This window comes from Hyperolius riggenbachi, chromosome 9 (assembly GCF_040937935.1).
Source record: "Hyperolius riggenbachi isolate aHypRig1 chromosome 9, aHypRig1.pri, whole genome shotgun sequence".
Taxonomy (NCBI): domain Eukaryota; kingdom Metazoa; phylum Chordata; class Amphibia; order Anura; family Hyperoliidae; genus Hyperolius; species Hyperolius riggenbachi.
This window is the reverse complement of record NC_090654.1, coordinates 60,766,030-60,783,607: the sequence shown is the minus strand read 5'-3', so window position 1 is coordinate 60,783,607 and position 17,578 is coordinate 60,766,030. Positions and strand designations below refer to the sequence as shown.

Sequence of the window (17,578 nt, the reverse complement as noted above, 5' to 3'; positions counted from 1 at the left end):
ATCGTCACGCAAATGTTGAACAAACGATCGATTTCCGACCGAAATCGATCGTTCCCGTCATTCCTGTCCATGCGGAAGATTTCGCTTGATCGCCGGCGGGTCGGGAGTGCGTCGATAGCGGCGTTCGAATGTCCGACGACCGACGCAATAGAGCGGCAATACATTACCTGTTCCGCTGGCGCGTGTCACCGCTGCTCCTTCTCCGCTGGGCTCCGAGTCCAGCAGGCTTTACTTCTTCCTGTCCTGGCAGGAAGTTTAAACAATAGAGTGCCCTCTACTGTTTAAACTTCCCCGGACAAGAAGTGAAGCTGGAGCCCTGCAGCCGAGCACGGAGAAGAAGACAGCGGAGACCGAGGGACTCGCGCCGGCCGGATCAGGTAATGTATGCAGGGGGTGGGGTGTGGGGGGGGGGGGGGGGAGCGGCAGCAGCAGCTTCACAGATGGTGATTCGATTTCATGTTGAAATCGATTCACAATCTGTTTGCAGTAAAGGGAGCCATACGATCCCTCTCTGATCAGATTTGATCAGAGAGGGATCTATCTGATGGCAAATCGACCAGTGTATGGCCACCTTTAGGCTTGCGTTCTGCACCTGCTTTCTTTAAGTCCTACCAGAGGTTCTCAATCGGATTTAAGTCTGGTGACTGCGTTGGCCACTCCAGAATGTTCCAGCTTTTAATCCGCAACCATGCTCTAATGGACTTGGAGGTATGCTTGGGATCATTGTCCTGTTGAAAGGTCCAACGTCTCCCAAGCCTCAGGTTTGTGACGGACTGCATCACATTTACCCAATATCTCCTGGTACTGAAGAGAATTCATGGTACCTTGCACACGCTGAAGCTTCCCTGTACCTGCAGAAGCAAAACAGCCCCAAAGCATGATTGACCCCCCGCCATGCTTCACAGTAGGCAAGGTGGTGTTTTCTTCATAGGCCTTGTTCTTCCTCCTCCAAACATAGCGTTGATCCATGGGCCCAAACAGTTCTAATTTTGTTTCATCAGTCCACAGAACACTATCCCAAAACTTTTGTGGTTTGTCCACTTGACTTTTGGCATACTGCAGTCGACTCTTCTTATTCTTTGGAGACAGCAAAGGGGTGCGCCGGGCAGTTCTGGCATGGAGGCCTTCATTACGCATACGCAGTGTGGTGCACTTTGTCAGATGCGGGTACTGAAGCTTCAGCTCAGACAATAAGGTGCTTATTGTCTGAGCTGAAACTTCAGTAGCCGCACCTGACAAATCTTTTTTCAGTTCCTCAGCAGTCACATGGGGACTTTTCTCCACTTTGAGCTTTAGGTATCGCACAGCAGTCGAAGTCAGCATCTTCTTTCTGCCACGACCAGGTTGTGGTTCAACAGTGCCCTTTGCCTTGAATTTGCGAATGATGCTTCCTATGGTGTCTCTTGGTCTGTTTAACATCTTTGCAATCTTCTTATAGCCATTGCCCTTCCTGTGAAGAGAAATCACCTCTTCTCTTGTCTTCCTGGATCATTCTCTTGACTTCACCATGTTTGTAAACACACCAGTAAATGTCTAGAAGGAGCTGAGTATCACAGTAATTTTAAATTTGCCTAATTGGTGCTTATTATGCTTGATTGCTGCTCATTAACATTCACAGGTGTTTTCAATACCTGATCGAAAACACTTGAATGAACCTCTGTTCTTAAGAGTGGTAGTCTTTAAGGGGTTGAATAATTATGTCAATGAAGAAATCACACACAAAAAAAAAAAATGTAATACTGTATTACAAAAACAATTGATGTCATTTTAGTTGCATTTGGTTCTCTAAAAAGTCCTTGTAAGATTTCATTCTGAACACAATTACAAATGTACACTAAATTCCCTAAAACCACTTACAGCATTGGGGGTTGAATAATTTTGAACACAACTGTAGATGCAGAGGATCAGCAGGATAGCCAGGCAATTGGCATTAATTAAAAGGAAATATGGCAGCCTCCATATCCCTCTCACTTATGGTGTCCTTTTGGGTGTGGTTTCACCAATTTAAAGCAAACCTATGAGATCCACAGGTCTAAACAGTACATACAGTACCTCAGTAGAGGGAAGCCTCTAGTTTCACCAAAAGCATCTTTTTCCCATGCTGAGCCCCTCAAAAGTTTCCGTCCGCACTTCCATACGCAATAAGTGTGGCTGCACTGCACAGGACGTCTTGCATCAATCCAGTAGCAAGGGGCTGCATGCACGGGCTCAAGCTGAGCCAGTTCTGCTCCATGCTACTACGTAGGTGCAAGCCATCTGCACATGCATAGTATGGTTGAGCTCCAAGCTTGTCAACGGGCTTCGGGGAGGAGTAGGGGGACGGGGAAAGCCTTCCCTGGACTTGGGTAAGTACAAATTTTAGACACTTTTTTTTACTACAGGTACACTTTAATATTCAGGAGCAAGATTCTTAAATGTTACACATATGATGGTTATGTAGGACATATGCTGGAAAGTATTTTTGTAGTCCTTGGCTTAGGTCATATTTCTTCTTCAGGTATAAAGATTGGCCAGAAGGCTGCCCCAATGCCAGGGACTGCAGGACAGTCTGGAGCAGAAGGTGAAAGTGTCTTCTCCAAAATCCTGCCGGGAGGTGCAGCTGAACAAGCAGGCAAACTCACTGAAGGTGAGCAGAAAAAGGGAGTCCAAAGTCCGCTCCTGGAGACAAGATGAACACCAACTATAAATGCCAGATTATTGCTGCTAAAGCCAGGGTGCTTGTAGCCATTTTGGTGCCCCAGACAAGGCACCCTTTGCCATTTTTTCAGTTTTGCGTCCATCACTAAGTACAAGCCCATCATTTAAAAAATAACAGTAATATACCTTCTTGACATACATATTTAAAAAGTTCAGTCCCTAAGGTAACTTTTTGTGTTTTTTTACTGTCATTTTTTATGCAATATTTTATTTGGGTAACTATGGGAAGTGTGGGAGTTAAGGGGTTAATTTTAATGTTATATGTATGGTATATGTGTCTATTTTTATAAAGAAAAATGTACGTAGGTGTAATTGTATTATTTGGACACAAGATGTCCTCGCGCATTATTTTCCTGAGCACACTATTAGTACGGAAGTAATGTGTGGATGTATTTCTTTCATTATTACAATGACTGCAGGTATCCCATTGATGCCGTCGATCATTGAAACGGTGACTTAGATCAATGAACGGGAACTGCGTTCCCATTAATTGATCTGCCTTCTGATGGGTGGCAGCAAGAACGCACGTGGGAGTAAGTGCTGGCGTGCGTGGCGGCCATCCGCCACAATAGACGAATATCCACGTCCCTGGGCAGGAACTGAAGTCTTGCGGGACGTAGATATATTGTCTGAATCCACATAAGTGGTTTAAGAGGAAGTTTAAGGAAAAGGGGAAAAAATAAATCAGTACATTGCAAAGTGAGAAGTTAAAAAAATAGACGAGAGGTCAAGAAATGACTACAACTACAACAGCAGCTTCATTAGCATGTTAACAGCATCTATCATTTGTTATGCTAATCAGCAGTGTCCAGTTACAATCCATCCCTCTGGAAGAACTAGCAGTTGTGTACAAGAATCCCCTAAAGCACAGTGTTCTAAGAATAGCTCTGTGGTGCCCGCTCCTGCAGGTGTCACACTAGTCATCTGCCTGGTTTGCTTATGCCTAAAAACAGCCCCCTCCCTCCCAAGCATACCCCCTAGTTTTTGGAGCATAGTGCATGAAATGCTATGCATACAGCATAGTACACGAGAGACTGTACATGGGACAGAGTACCCAGGGCACTATAAATGAATAGCTCAATACAAGGGACACAAGAGTATACATAATATTATTTTGGAAAAAGTAACATTCTCACAAATAAATCAACACATTTCTCTTTTTGATTCACAGCTGTGTCTGCGTTCGGCAAGAAATTTTCATCATTTTGGTGAATGAGCTCTGTATGGTAAGTGTATAATTCGCATTACTAGCAGGAGGTTCAGGTTGTCTCATAAATAAAGACGTAAATAAGGTGGTCCTGAAGACAAGATGAATAACATTTATATTGCACTTATTGTCCTGGTGGACTTAAAGCACTTGAGTTGCAGCCACAAGGGCTCGCTCAGTAGGCAGCAGCAGTGTTGGGGAGTCTAGCCAAAGCAGTGCTTTTCTCCTTGTGGACTCATAGCACTTGAGCTGCAGCCACAAGGGAGCGTTCAGTAGGCTGTAGCAGTGTTAGGGAGTGTAGCCCAAGTAGTAGCATAGCAATAGGGGGTGCAGTGGTTGTGACCATACCGGGACCCTCCCTCAACCGCAGTATTAGCTTTTAAATGGTGCTATGCTGGTAATTATCACTTCTATAGATGCTCTGGATAGGAATAATCATTAACAAACTTTCCCCATCCCCTTCTTGCAACTTTGACACGGTGTCCTTGTTAGGTTTTGGTGCACTGTTACCAATTGTTATGTATGTATGTGCTTGCGGGGGGCCCAAAGTTAAGCTTGCTCTGGGGCCCATGGCTCTTTAGACTACGTATCTGTAATGTTGGGTTTTCACGAAGTGAAGCTTATACAGACTGGGTGCGGGGAAATGTATGTGATGTACTAGTCCTCTGGAGAAAAAAAGTAAAGCTATTGATCGACCCACCGAGCCCAACGACCAACCCTGCACTGGACAGAAGAGAAAGGACAAATGGGCAATGAGACAGACCTATGAAGGTTATTGGGACTTGCATAGACCATGTAGTATCCTGGCCTTGTCATTCTGCGGTATTCTACATATGTTTGCAAGTAGTCTGCTTCCAGCTGTACTATGGAGAGACCTCAACACACCCTGTTCATGGCAGGTAATTGCTATGACTTGCATCACCATCATGTACTTATGTGTCCACTTCTTCTTTATTCTGTCTCTTCTCAGCGGAGATCCAATCATGGAGACATATGAAGCCCCCACCAAACCCACAGCGTTGAACTCTGGCTATAAAAGTGAGTATCAGAAAAAAAATTGAGGAGCACATGAGGAAAAATATTAGCTGAATAGTTACCCCAATAGGGGGGGAGCCACTACCTGAGAAGCCCAATTGAGATTCAAAAACAAGTGAATCAGGGGTGTCTACTTCAACAATTGTCAGCTTTTTTGAAAAATGACATATGCAGCCACATAAATAAACCCTTTCCCCCCTTTAAAGCGGACCCAAACTAAACATTTTTTTTTAATTCAAAATATTTAATTGCACCACTCTGACACATACAAAGATAAATAAACACTCCTTTAAGCCTATGAGCATTTCAGTGCATGCTTTTCACCCTTCTCTGTTCATAACTAGGGTTATACAGGTGGCAGCCATTATTTCTGAGCTTAGTAGGAGGTTTTAGATCATGGGTGTGTTTGTCTTCAGCTACCTTCCCTCACATGGGCGTCATCTATGTGAAATCTCACACAAGCTGAGATCACCTCCCCTGTGACATCATCAGTAGCAGCCTGTGTTTTGTTTTTTATTTTTTATCTCCTCCACCAGTTTGCCGGAAAAATCCCGGCAATATGAAAGGAAGGGAGGGGTTCCTCAATAAATGTAAAATATTTTATATTTGTCATCATGCAGCTGAAAAAAGGCTGCGATTTATTATTATAATTTAGAAAATAGATTTTATTTCTGAAATCTTGTATTTTTAATTTGGGTCCACTTTAAAATTAAACACAGCCCTGTTGTAGGGTAAGCCAGCTGGTATACCAGCCATTCACTGACTCTCATTCAACACACTTATATCAGTAAACAAGGGAAAACGTTTCTGGAGCTCCAGTGCGATTCAATCGATCACTTTGATCTATCCAATTTTTACTGCTTAATACCTTGTGTTAGATCGGTGAACTGAGGTGCAGTGACTGTCAATCATGTGATGTAGCACAGCATGGGTACACTTCTGCAGCAGGTTAGTATGCTTACAAAAGCAACTTCAAGTGCCATAGCTCTCAGCAAACTGACACAGATAGAAATCCCATCTTTCCTTCAATAGCTGGATGTTAGTGCACATATTAAGAAGCTAGCAGTTGCACTCTAATGAAGATGCAGGGGACTTTCCGGCCGTTTAACAGTGCACACTTATAGTGCATAAGGAGTAAAACAGTTTACAGTCACTTCACTTGCATATGCCTGCATGGGCTCTTACCACCATGGGAACCACAGGTTAATGGCAGCAAGGAGGTGTCTTGTCCTGTACCGGGTCCCTCTTGCATCCAGTCCTGCTGTGATATTCAGTGCGCTCCTACTACCACAAACAGTAAGTAACTAATTAGCAGCCTGTTTATTTATCTACTGCTAGCAGACACTCTACACAGCTGATTTATAATGTGGCTGGCTCACACACTACAGAGCCCTGTGGTTGTTTTCACATGTAACTAAGTAAATAAATAAACGGGCTGCTAATTAGTTACTTAGCAGCCTGTTTATTTACTTACTTAGTAACTAGTTACAGTTAGCAGAGTTAGTAAGCATAGAGTAGCCCCTTGCAAGAGCTGACATAATGATGCAGCTCAACTGTGTAGGGGAGTAGAGTGGTGTTAGGAGCTATTTTTTTAACAGAAGGTCTATGGTGACATTTATGCTGTCCATATTAACCACTTTACCCCCGCGCGTACGTATTTCTCCGCCCCTTTTTCCATCCTTTAAAAACCAGGGACGGAGAAACACGTACTTTCCGCGTTCCCGACGCTGCCCGCGCTCCCGCTCGTAAACACGCCGCCCGCCGCTAGTAAAACCGCCGCCGCCCGCTCGCCCAGAGATCAATGAACGGGAAAATCCATTCCCGTTCGTTGATCTAAGCCCCGCAATGATCAGCTGCTCTCCTATGGGCAGCGCGATCATTGTGAGAAAAAACTCACGTGTCCAGCCTCCTTATTCTTCCTCCAAGCTTCCGGAAGGAAGCTTGGAGGTCGCATTAAAACAAAAAGTTACTGTGGCCATCTTGTGGCCAAATAGTAAACTACACCCTACACATTTTTCACATACAAATAAATTACTTTTACACATAAAATTAACTCATTACCTCCCACACTCCCCATTTTTTTTTTTTTTTTGTAATTAAAAAAAAATTAAAAAATTTACAATTAAAAAAAATACATAAATAGTTACCTTAGGGACTGAACTTTTTAAATATTTATGTCAAGAGGGTATAACACTGTTACTTTATAAACTATGGGCTTGTAATTAGGGATGGACGCAAAACTGAAAAAAATGCACCTTTATTTCCAAATAAAATATTGGCGCCAAACATTATGATAGGGACATAATTTAAATGGTTTTATAACCGGGACAAAAGGGCAAATACGTTTCATGGGTTTTAATTACAGTAGCATGCATTATTTAAAAACTATAATGGCCGAAAACTGAAAAATAATTATTTTTTTCCCCACATTTTTCCTATTTTCCCATTAAAACACATTTAGAAAAAAATAATTCTTGGCATAATGTCCCACCTAAAGAAAGCCTAATTGGTGGCGAAAAAAACAAGATATAGTTCATTTCATTGCGATAAGTAATAATAAAGTTATAGACGAATGAATGGAAGGAGTGCTGAAAGGTGAAAATTGCTCTGGTGCTCAGGGGGTAAAACCCCTCAGTGGTGAAGTGGTTAAATAACGGATGAGGAGATATGGAACAGCATAATTTTCGCCATAGTGCCCCTAAAGCAGCAAACTGTAGACAGATCTTTTTTTTTTCACAGTCCTGGCTCCATTTACTGCTCTTAAAGGGGAACTTCAGCCTAAACAAACATACTGTCGTTAGGTTAAATTAGTTATGTTAATTAGAATAGATAGGTAATATAATCTCTTACCCACCCTGTTTTAAAAGAACAGGCAAATGTTTGTGATTCATGGGGGCTGCCATCTTTGTCATGGGGGCAGCCATCTTTTTGTTTGAAAGGAGGTGACAGGGAGCAGGAGACACAGTTCCAACTGTCCTGTGTCCTGATCACACATCCCAGCTGCACACGCTAGGCTTCAAATGTCAAATTCAAAATGTAAAAGAAAAAAAAATTGCACCAAAACAGCAGAACAACATCAGAAATCCCATCATGCTTTGCACAGCATCAGGGGAAAAATGCCGGGGCAGTTTTCTTCTGTGCAGCTAAAAATGAGGCTTGTATATGAGAAACAAAGTTCTTATGCTGTGAAACTGTTAAAGAAACACCAGGCCTTTTCAGTGCTGCTGAGTCGATTTTTAGTCTGGAGGTTAGCTTTAATGCCCAAACAGCTCATATACTCAATACTGATGATCATGTCCTAGGCCTGAGAAGGATATGAGCTGCTCTTCCAGGAACTGAGCTGATGATACACATACAGACATCACCATCAGCATGTGACAGAGTCTCAAAAATGATAGTTCTCAGTTTTCATTATTCAGGCATATGTTTTCATTGCAGTTAGCTGAAGTTTATGTAATGTAATATATATATATATATATATATATATATATATATATATATATATATATATATATATATATATATATATATATATATATATATATTCTTGTTGTGTGCAGATCCTGACTGTTCCTCTCTTTTTTAGTGCATTTTAGGGAATATGGACACCCCCTATGGTGACTCATGAATGCAAAGATGATCAAATTTTTAATTGTGGACTGAGGCATGGTTGTGGGAATCAGTAGAACACCATAAAATACTTTGAATGAATTGTACATATCAGGAGCCACCAGGAACAAATACATCTACTCTTTGTGGACAAGGACACGGGGGGAGGGGGTGATAACTGTCCCCATATTCTCGGCTTGATCTTATACTCGGAGTTCTGAGATGGGCGTTTCTTCTTCAGGTCACCTTCATATGTTTTCCAGGATCTCCACTGAAGAGCTTCAGATAGAGGGCTCAGACATCTCCTACACATTCCATATCTGACCAATTCTGAGATTGTGCGCACCCGATCTGTCCGGCGGGGGCCGTAAAACCAAATCAGAGGCTCCAGGCGTCTGCTAACAGACACAACGAGGACCTAGCACTGTTCATCCTTCTGAAAACCGAGGCCATAGGACTAGAGGCAGTGTGTGGACTGGTTCACTGGCCAGACATTTCTGTCAGCGATCAGTAAGCCATCAATGCCATTGTTAATGGCGAATTCCATGTCTGTCGCTTTCTGCACCTTTTCCTTTATTCTTGTTCTGTTCATTTTTGGAGCAGCCTTAACCATTTCACGTTCACATATTTGTCATATACCTCATATTTATTTTTTGCTCTCCCATTTCACATCAGTCCTTTTGGTTGGTTTCTTTGTTTCGTATGTCTCTCGCTCTCTGTGATCTGATTAGCACATAGGGTATCTCTAAAAGCAATAGAGAGCAGACAAAGAGCACAAAACACATAATGAGGAGGAGTGAGGCGTAAATAAAGCCACTGTTCACTCTTCTATTGACTGTGCAATTCAAGTTCTAAGCCATCGCCAGCGGGCATGCTCAAAGAGATGACAAGGCCTTCAACGGAAGAGCCTCTTACTTCTGCCGCATGTTACACAAGAAGTCATCCATTACCCAGAACTGCTCAAGCCTTGTGAAATTGCCCCTGTGTCTGCTTCTGGCTGGGAGGTTCACTGTCCTGTTGAGCATGCTCCAAGCTGACTGTCTCCTGGTCCTGCCCATTGGCGCTTCCATTCATTTTGGGTTGCGGCAACTGATTATCATGTCTGATTGTCTATGCAACAAATTTGGGGAAAGTGGTGGGGGGGATGGGGTAATCCTGTGTTCATATTTATCAACATTTCAATGTTATGTATGTGGATTTATTTATAATCTGTGCTATTGAGATGGATATGTTTATATTATTGCCCTGTGTGTATGACATGTGTCAGTAGTGGCATGTTTGACCTCTCGCAGGACCTTTGCCAAAGGCTCGTAGCCATATAGCCTGTACGGTTTGTCTTTTGTCATAATGCATGGCTAGCGATTCTTGTACTTTGCACGGTTTCATCTCATTTATAATGATTGCAGATTCTTGCTACAATATTTATTTCCTATTTTCCTCACGTGTCTCCCTGTCCATCTGTCTGTCTGTGCACGCGATGTATTAGAAGCGTGGAGACGGATGAGTGAGAGGTTTGTGTGGAGGGCTAATGTCCAACCCAAGAATCTACTGGAACAGATTCCGTCCTAAGTAGTTGATGCTTCACAACAACTCCATGAAGTACGAGAGCTCCAGGCTTTTGGGGCTAACCCATTTATGTAACCACTCACTGGAGAACTAGACACGAAGGTCTTAAACATTGGTCTACTTGTCCACCCTGAAGATGCAGCAAAGTCCAAATTCACAGCCCTTCAAAGTCGACGTCCCCTTCTTATCCATCTGGGAAAGTCCTGTAGAAGCCCCACCTTGTAAAATGTCATACTTACTAGTATTGCTCAGTATAGTTCACATATCCCACAACTTATATCAAGACCATCGATGTACACAAAATGCACACACACGCAACACCTATGTATATTATTTCCTAAGAGAAGCAAAGAACAAAGTTTCCATTGGTGTGATAGGATGATGCTGTAACCTGACCATCCAACGTATAGTTTCTTTATAAAAAGCACATTAATCTGTATAAGAAGTTTTATATGGGGATGGGGGTGGGAGCAGGAATACATTTATAGTTAGAGGTTCCCTCTGTTGAATGTATTTAAAAAAGGAGACTATGAGGCGCTATCACCCTCATATGGGAAGCAGTTCTTGCGTACTGACATTACGCGTTGTATATGAAGAGGTGGGTTGGGCTTCTCTTCTTTGGTGACGTTCTTTCACTAGGACCTTCCTTCCAGACTTTGGGCCAGCCGTCTCCCCTCGTAGATCTACTGTACAGAGGATAGTTTGGGGTGTGACAGCCCTGGATGATACAGCACGGTGCACAGAACAATCCTGCGTCACACACTCTTTACCCCCTGCGGGGACATCCTGTTTTCTTGGCCCCCTTGGCTGCTTCTGGGGCCGGTGTTGTATATACATGTACAGCGTGTAAATGTTTCCGTGTTATTATAAGTGATGCAATCAAAAGAAAAAAAGAATACAAAAACACACAAAAAAAAATTTCTGAAATGTACAATCCAGCATGACAACCGATAGCCAGTGTGCTGTTGTCAGCGTTCTTCTCAGTCCATCTGCCAACCTTACGCTTTTTTTTTTTGTGTATAAAAGAAAGATTATATTAAATGTAAAGAGAGAGAAGGCGTTATATGGGGAGTGACCCACGGACGACGCGGAGAGCCATCCAATAATAGCCATCTGCCGGGTTCCTGGAGTGAATCCGTTCCCCAGATGGAAGGCATGCTCCGGCGTGCTATTTGCGGTGAGTCCCGTGGGCTTGTAGATTGGAGGGCAGTGGGGGAGGGGGTGATAGGAGGGGAGAGATATGTATAAATGAATAAATTCTATTTAAAAAGTATCAAAAACAATGAAAGTTTACAGTGGTAAGTGCAATGAGCTGAACCCTTAATATGACAATTGTAACTTGTGTCCGTCCTGCTGTACTATCTGAATGTGTCACCCCTTGTATTGTAATTCAGTAAGATATTTCTGTGACCACAGAATAAAGAGGACTGGTTATGAACTGTTTGCTCTGTGTCCAAAACTCGGCTCTGATAATGGGAAATGTATTTATGTATGTATCTATGTACTGTTTCTTTTCTTTATGCTACCTGCAAAACAGATATTATAAGAGACCTTCCAAGGAAATATACCAATCCATGAAGTGGGTATATTTGTATAAGGCCCCTTTTACACTTGAGGGTAAACCTGCATTGCCTTACAGGGCTGTGGAGTCGGTACAAAAATCCACCGACTCCTCAGGTTAGGATTCCGACTCCTCGACTCCGGCTCCTCTAATTTGCATATTACAATCTTGTTGATTGAAAGTATGTAACATGAAAGGCATCTCTTAACTGCCAACGCTTAGGAATTTTAAAAGACGACTGAAGTGAGAGAGATATAGAGGCTGCCATATTTATTCCCTTTTAAACAATACCAGTTACCTGGATATCCGGTGGATCTTCTGCCTCTAATACTTTTAGTCATAGACTAAAACTAGTTCTTGGTAAGAGTACTTGTAGAAGGTACAGAGAGGAACAAAGAACATCTATCAGGCCCTAGGCAATGTGACTGTGGGTGCATGTAAGAATGATGTGCAGGTACTCTGCAGGGGATTTAGGGATTCGTCTTCTATTACACATTCTTCATGCACAATCTGAACCAGGTTTATGGGTGATAGACAACACCTCTGTGTTCAATGTGCACAACATTCTCAGTGGATTCCCTGCAGCTCTGTGGAGAGTGTGTATGTAGAGTATAGTACTACTGTGTAACAAAGTAAACCTGAGACAGATTAAATTAAAGTTTTATACATACATGGGGCTTCCTTCAGCCCCCTTCAGGCTAATCAGTCCCTCGCTGTCCTCCACCACCTGGATCTTCTGCTATGGCTCCAGGTACTTAAACCAGTCAGGCGTAGTGCGCATGCACATACTTCTCCCGCTGGGAGCGTACTACACCTGCGCAGCACTATTGCGCCGGAGCAGAATGATCCTGGCTGTGGAAGCGGCACGCAGCCGTACTGCGCTGACTGGCTGAATTACCGGGACTCATAGAGAAGATCCAGGTGGTGGAGGAGGACAGCGAGGGACTGATTAGCCTGAAGGGGGCTGGAAGAAGTCCCAGGTATGTATTAAACTTCTCTTTTCATCCGTCGCTTTTCATTCGTATTTAATTCGTAGTCCCCAAACCAAATTTTAACAACATATCAAATTATTTGATTTCATGAGCAAAGGAATGCATAAATTTGCATAAACGAGCATCAACGCAGAATTATTTCCATCTCATTGACCATCTCTATTAGTGACACAGCTACACATCAGGCTTTATTCTTACAGCATAGATGTTATTTAGTATAGATGTTACGGCCAGAACCCGAAGTGTGGCCACTTCGTGTTCTGGCCGGCCACTTCGGGTTCTGGCCGGCCAATGTGCGAAGTGGCCGCAGCGCAGCGGCCAATGTTAGAAATGTTATGTTTACGCCGTCTCGCTGCGGCCAAATTTATTACAACTTGCTTAATTTAATTAAATATAGCCGGCGGCAATGTAATAGATGAAGCCGCCGGCTTTCGCACTGCCTCTCTCCTCTCCCCCCCCCCCTCTCTCTCCTCTCCCAGCCTCCCATACAATAAGTAGCAGCTGGGGACATGCAGCCGGATAGTCGTTCGTTGCAGCAGGGCAGCAGAGCAGGGAGGCTGCAGACATTGCTTCTGCCAGCACCCGCTCTGCAGGAACAGCTGGATTCCCCTGCCGCGACGAATGACTCTCGGGACACGCGTGTCCCCGCCGGCTGCTACTTATTGTATGGGAGGCGGGGAGAAGAGAGAGAAGGGGGGGAGAGGAGAGAGGCGGTGCGAAAGCCGGCGGCTTCATCTATTGCATTGCCGCCGGCTATATTTAATTAAATTAAGCAAGTTGTAATAAATTTGGCCGCAGCGAGATGGCGTAAACATAACATTTCTAACATTGGCCGCTGCGCTGCGGCCACTTCACACATTGGCCGGCCAGAACGCGAAGTGGCCACACTTCGGGTTCTGGCCGTAACAGATATAAAAGATTCCTGTGTACACATCATATATACAGTCACAATCAGATATGTAGATCTGACTTTAAAAATACGGGGACTGCTTTATTGAAGCAGCACAAGTAACTATGTTTTGATTGGTTTATTCCATTTTTGTGGGCTAAGCACAGCTATTACTGTATATATAATTTATGATAATTATTATCTAAGTAATAGAACTTTTATCTTATTTTCTATTTTAATTACAGTTTAAATTCATTATGAGTCTGTGCATATTTTCCCGACTCCAGGTACCCATAAATTGCTCCGACTCAGACGCCTCGACTCCACAGCCCTGTTGCGTTACCCTATTTTACCACAAGGGGACGCAAAAGCAATGAAAGTCTATGGAGACTTTCACACTTACTGCAGTCTGTTGTGGTGTGCCGGAAGTAACCTATCCTATGCAAGGCCAACAGCGTGTTACTGCTTAACACTCGGTGCTTGTGGTAAAGGAAGTCTGTTGGCACTGTGTAAACTGTGGTGTGTCGCAGTGTGCCTGCGCGGACTGAGGGGAATCCCAGTGACATACTTCCTGCCCAGCAGGGAGTACATCACTGAGCGGGGACGGCGCTATGCATATGACCCTGTTGGTGTCCTCTGCGCAGGGTCATACGTTTGTCATTTTTTTCGTTGCGGTGAGAAGCGGCAGGAGCATTGCATCCCTCTGCAACGTAAAAATCAGGTGTAAAACTGGCCTCAATGTATAAAGAGATTCCTGACCTCCCAATGCTTTGATTGTTCTAATTGTTTGGGCGTCTCAGGAAGTTTTTAACCACCCTGGCGTTCTGATTAAATCGCCAGGGTGGCTGCGGGAGGGTTTTTTTTAAACAAAAAAAAAACTATTTCATGCAGCCAACTGAAAGTTGGCTGCATGAAAGCCCACTAGAGGGCGCTCCGGAGGCGATCTTCCGATCGCCTCCGGCGGCAAGAGATAACACGGAAGGCCGCAATGAGCGGCCCTCCGTGTTTCGCTTCCCTCGTCGCCATGGCGACGAGCGGAGTGACGTCAGCCGCCTCCGATCCAGCCCTTAGCGCTGGCCGGAACTGTTTGTTCCAGCTACGCTGGGCTCGGGCGGCTGGGGGGACCCTCTTTCGCCGCTGCACGCGGCGGATCGCCGCGCTGCAGCGGCGATCAGGCAGCACACGCGGCTGGCAAAGTGCCGGCTGCGTGTGCTGCTTTTTATTTGGTTGAAATCGGCCCAGCAGGGCCTGAGCGGCAGCCTCTGGCGGTGTTGGACGAGCTGAGCTCGTCCAGACCGCTCAGCAGGTTAAGGGATATGAATATTCTATCTATTAAAATTCAATTAGAGTCATATGTCATTCGTTAAAGATAAAACTATGGCACTTTTATTGTAACACCTTAAAGGATCCGGTTTTAAGGAGGCTATCAATCCCGCTAGAGCAGGGGTGTCAAACTCAAATACAAAGTGGGCCAAAGCTGAACAAAGGGACAGAGCCGCGGGCCAACCTCAATGTCTACTGCCCTCCTTCCTCCCTTGTAAAGTTCCCTGGTGTCTAATGGCCACCTTCCTCCTGTATACAGTTTCCTGTTGTCTTGTGGTCCTCCTCCCTCCCCTATACAGTTCCCTGTTGTCTAGTGACCCCCACCCTCCCCTATACAGTTCCCTGGTGTTTAGTGCTTTCCTCTACCTCCCTCATATGGTTTCCCAAGTGTTCTAGTGTTTCATCTCGATTATAGCTTCCCTGGTAGTCTAGAGAGGGCCAAACATAATGCAAAGTGGGGAAACCAATTGGGGGCCAAATTGAATGGTTCTGAGGGCCACATTTGGCCCACGGGCCGGAGTTTGATATGTATGCGCTAGAGCATGTGCAAAGGCTGGCTAGTTTGTAATGTAAGTCAATTACTTTTGTAAAGACTATGGCATTTATCTGTTCTGATTCTTTTACATTTTTAAAGAGCCACTATAGAGAAATAAAATAAAAGTGTACAAGAACATTTCTCCTAGATTAAAATGCACTTTAAATTACTTATGGCTGTTGCTTACAGTAAGTGTTAAAAATCTCACAATCTAGCGCAGTTTGGAATAATCCATCTCCTCATGGGGGAGTTTTCTTTGTTTTCAAAAGCACTTACTGAACTGCAGCTGCTCAGTCCAACTGCCAGAATAGTGTGCAGCTAGTAGAGAAGCTGGCCAACATCATTGTATAGATCCCTTTCAGGGACTGCTTTTGTATAGAATAAAGGAGAAACTGAGAATTCCCCAAGAGGAGATGGACTAGCCCAAAACCTGTTAGATCTGTCAGACTTTTACTGCCTACTTTAAGTGATAGCAATTTGGGGTAGAAGTAATTTATACAGCATTTTTGCTCTTGGGGAAATGTATGAGTGCACATGTAGTTGAAATTGTTGCAATAGTTGTCCTTTAACTACCTAACGAGCATGTCACGCCAGTGGGCGTGAACGCGGCGGCAGCCCCAGGACCGCCTAAGTCCTGGGGGTGCAGTTTCCCAGGGAACAGCCGTGCACATGCGCGAGCGTTCCCTGCCTGTTCACAGAGCAGAGCTCCGTGATTAGCCTGCTAGCCGCCGATTGCGGCTAGCAGGCTGTTTGTAAACAAAGGGGGAAAGAAATCCCCTTTGTTTACATGCGTACAGTGCTGCGGTCTCCAGCAGCACTGTACGAGATCGAGGATCCCCGGTCTCTGATTGGCCGGGGATTGCCATCCTCTCATAGGCTGTTGCCTATGAGAGGCGGAACAGGACGGATCGCTGTCCTGTTCAATACAGGCTCTCGGAGGGGAGGGAGGGTGAAACAGCCTATACAGGCTGAAAAAAAAAAATTATGGCTGCAGCGATCGGACACCTCAGGCAGCATGTCCCCTAAGGGACAAAAAAAAAGGAGGGGAGTCTGATCGCTGGGCTCCTTAGCTGGGCTGTGCAGGAGGCTGAGAAGCCTACACAGCCCAGTGCAACACAAAACAGTCTGGTCGGTAGGGGTGTTTAACACTGCGGTCCTCAAGTGGTTAAATGTTGTCTTTTAAAGCGGATCCGAGATGAAAAACTAACTATATCAAGTAACTTGTCTATATATCTTATCTAAAGTTTAGATAGTTTGCACAGTAAATCGAGCTGCAAACAGCTTCAACAGTACATGATTACTTCTTCCTATGATACAATGACAGCCTCCAAGCTGATAGCATCTCCAGCCCTCAGTTCAATCCCCACTCCTCCTCCCCTCTGGCTCTGAAATATATGGCTAGTAACACCTCCTCCTCCTGCACAGACTGAGTTCCCATAAGCCCTTGCTACATTGCTCTAAGAGTGCCAAGGCACAAAAGGAGCTGTGGGCTAGGCTTGTTTAGTTTATAGGGAATTTGAGTATGGGAAAAAAAAATTATTTGGCTTGAGGAATGCCCTATAAACTATATGAAAGGAACACAAAAAAGCTTATCTCGTATCCACTTTAAGTATTATCAGTTTTAAGATGTTTCAATTAAAGTTTTATGGTTCATCACTAACGAATGAAATATGACGCTGATTGAATTGTAATAGGTTATTCATATCCCCTGAAAACTCTGTGAGACCCTCTTTATGTAACCCCACAAGGGGCTTAAAGTGACACTGAATAAAAAAAAAACCTCATGATATAATGAATTGGTTGTGTAATACGGATAATTAATAGAACATTAGTAGCAAAAAAAATAGTATAATTTTCATATATATATAGCTTTTTTTTTTTTCTTTTTTTTTTTTTTAGAACATTGCATCATTCTCTTATAATTGCAGTTTCTACACTATACTCAGCACTTTAAAGAGGAAGCGACATCCATGCTAACCTAAAAATAAAAAACACATATTTAAGTAGATAAATACTAGTTCAACTTATATATCAGATGTATTGCACTGTCCACGTTATGATTCCTGAGAATTTTATAAAGGAAAAGCAGAAAATCCTATTATAGGCAGTGGCCATTTTGCCAAGCTAAAGCTGACATCATATCCTCCCTGACTCTTGTTTTCCC

The 17,578-nt window shown here is 43.8% G+C and overlaps 1 protein-coding gene across 1 annotated transcript in view; it reads left to right on the top strand.

Moving 5' to 3' along the window:
• The window catches only part of BSN (bassoon presynaptic cytomatrix protein), a 243,406-nt gene extending 231,854 nt beyond the window's left edge, over positions 1 to 11,552 (top strand). The window contains exons 9-12 of the mRNA XM_068254826.1: positions 2,498 to 2,626; positions 3,869 to 3,923; positions 4,875 to 4,942; positions 8,526 to 11,552. Coding sequence (XP_068110927.1) covers positions 2,498 to 2,626; positions 3,869 to 3,909 — 170 coding nt within the window. The 3' untranslated portion in view covers positions 3,910 to 3,923; positions 4,875 to 4,942; positions 8,526 to 11,552. The remainder of the gene's footprint in view (positions 1 to 2,497; positions 2,627 to 3,868; positions 3,924 to 4,874; positions 4,943 to 8,525) is intronic.
• Positions 11,553 to 17,578: the final 6,026 nt, after the last annotated feature.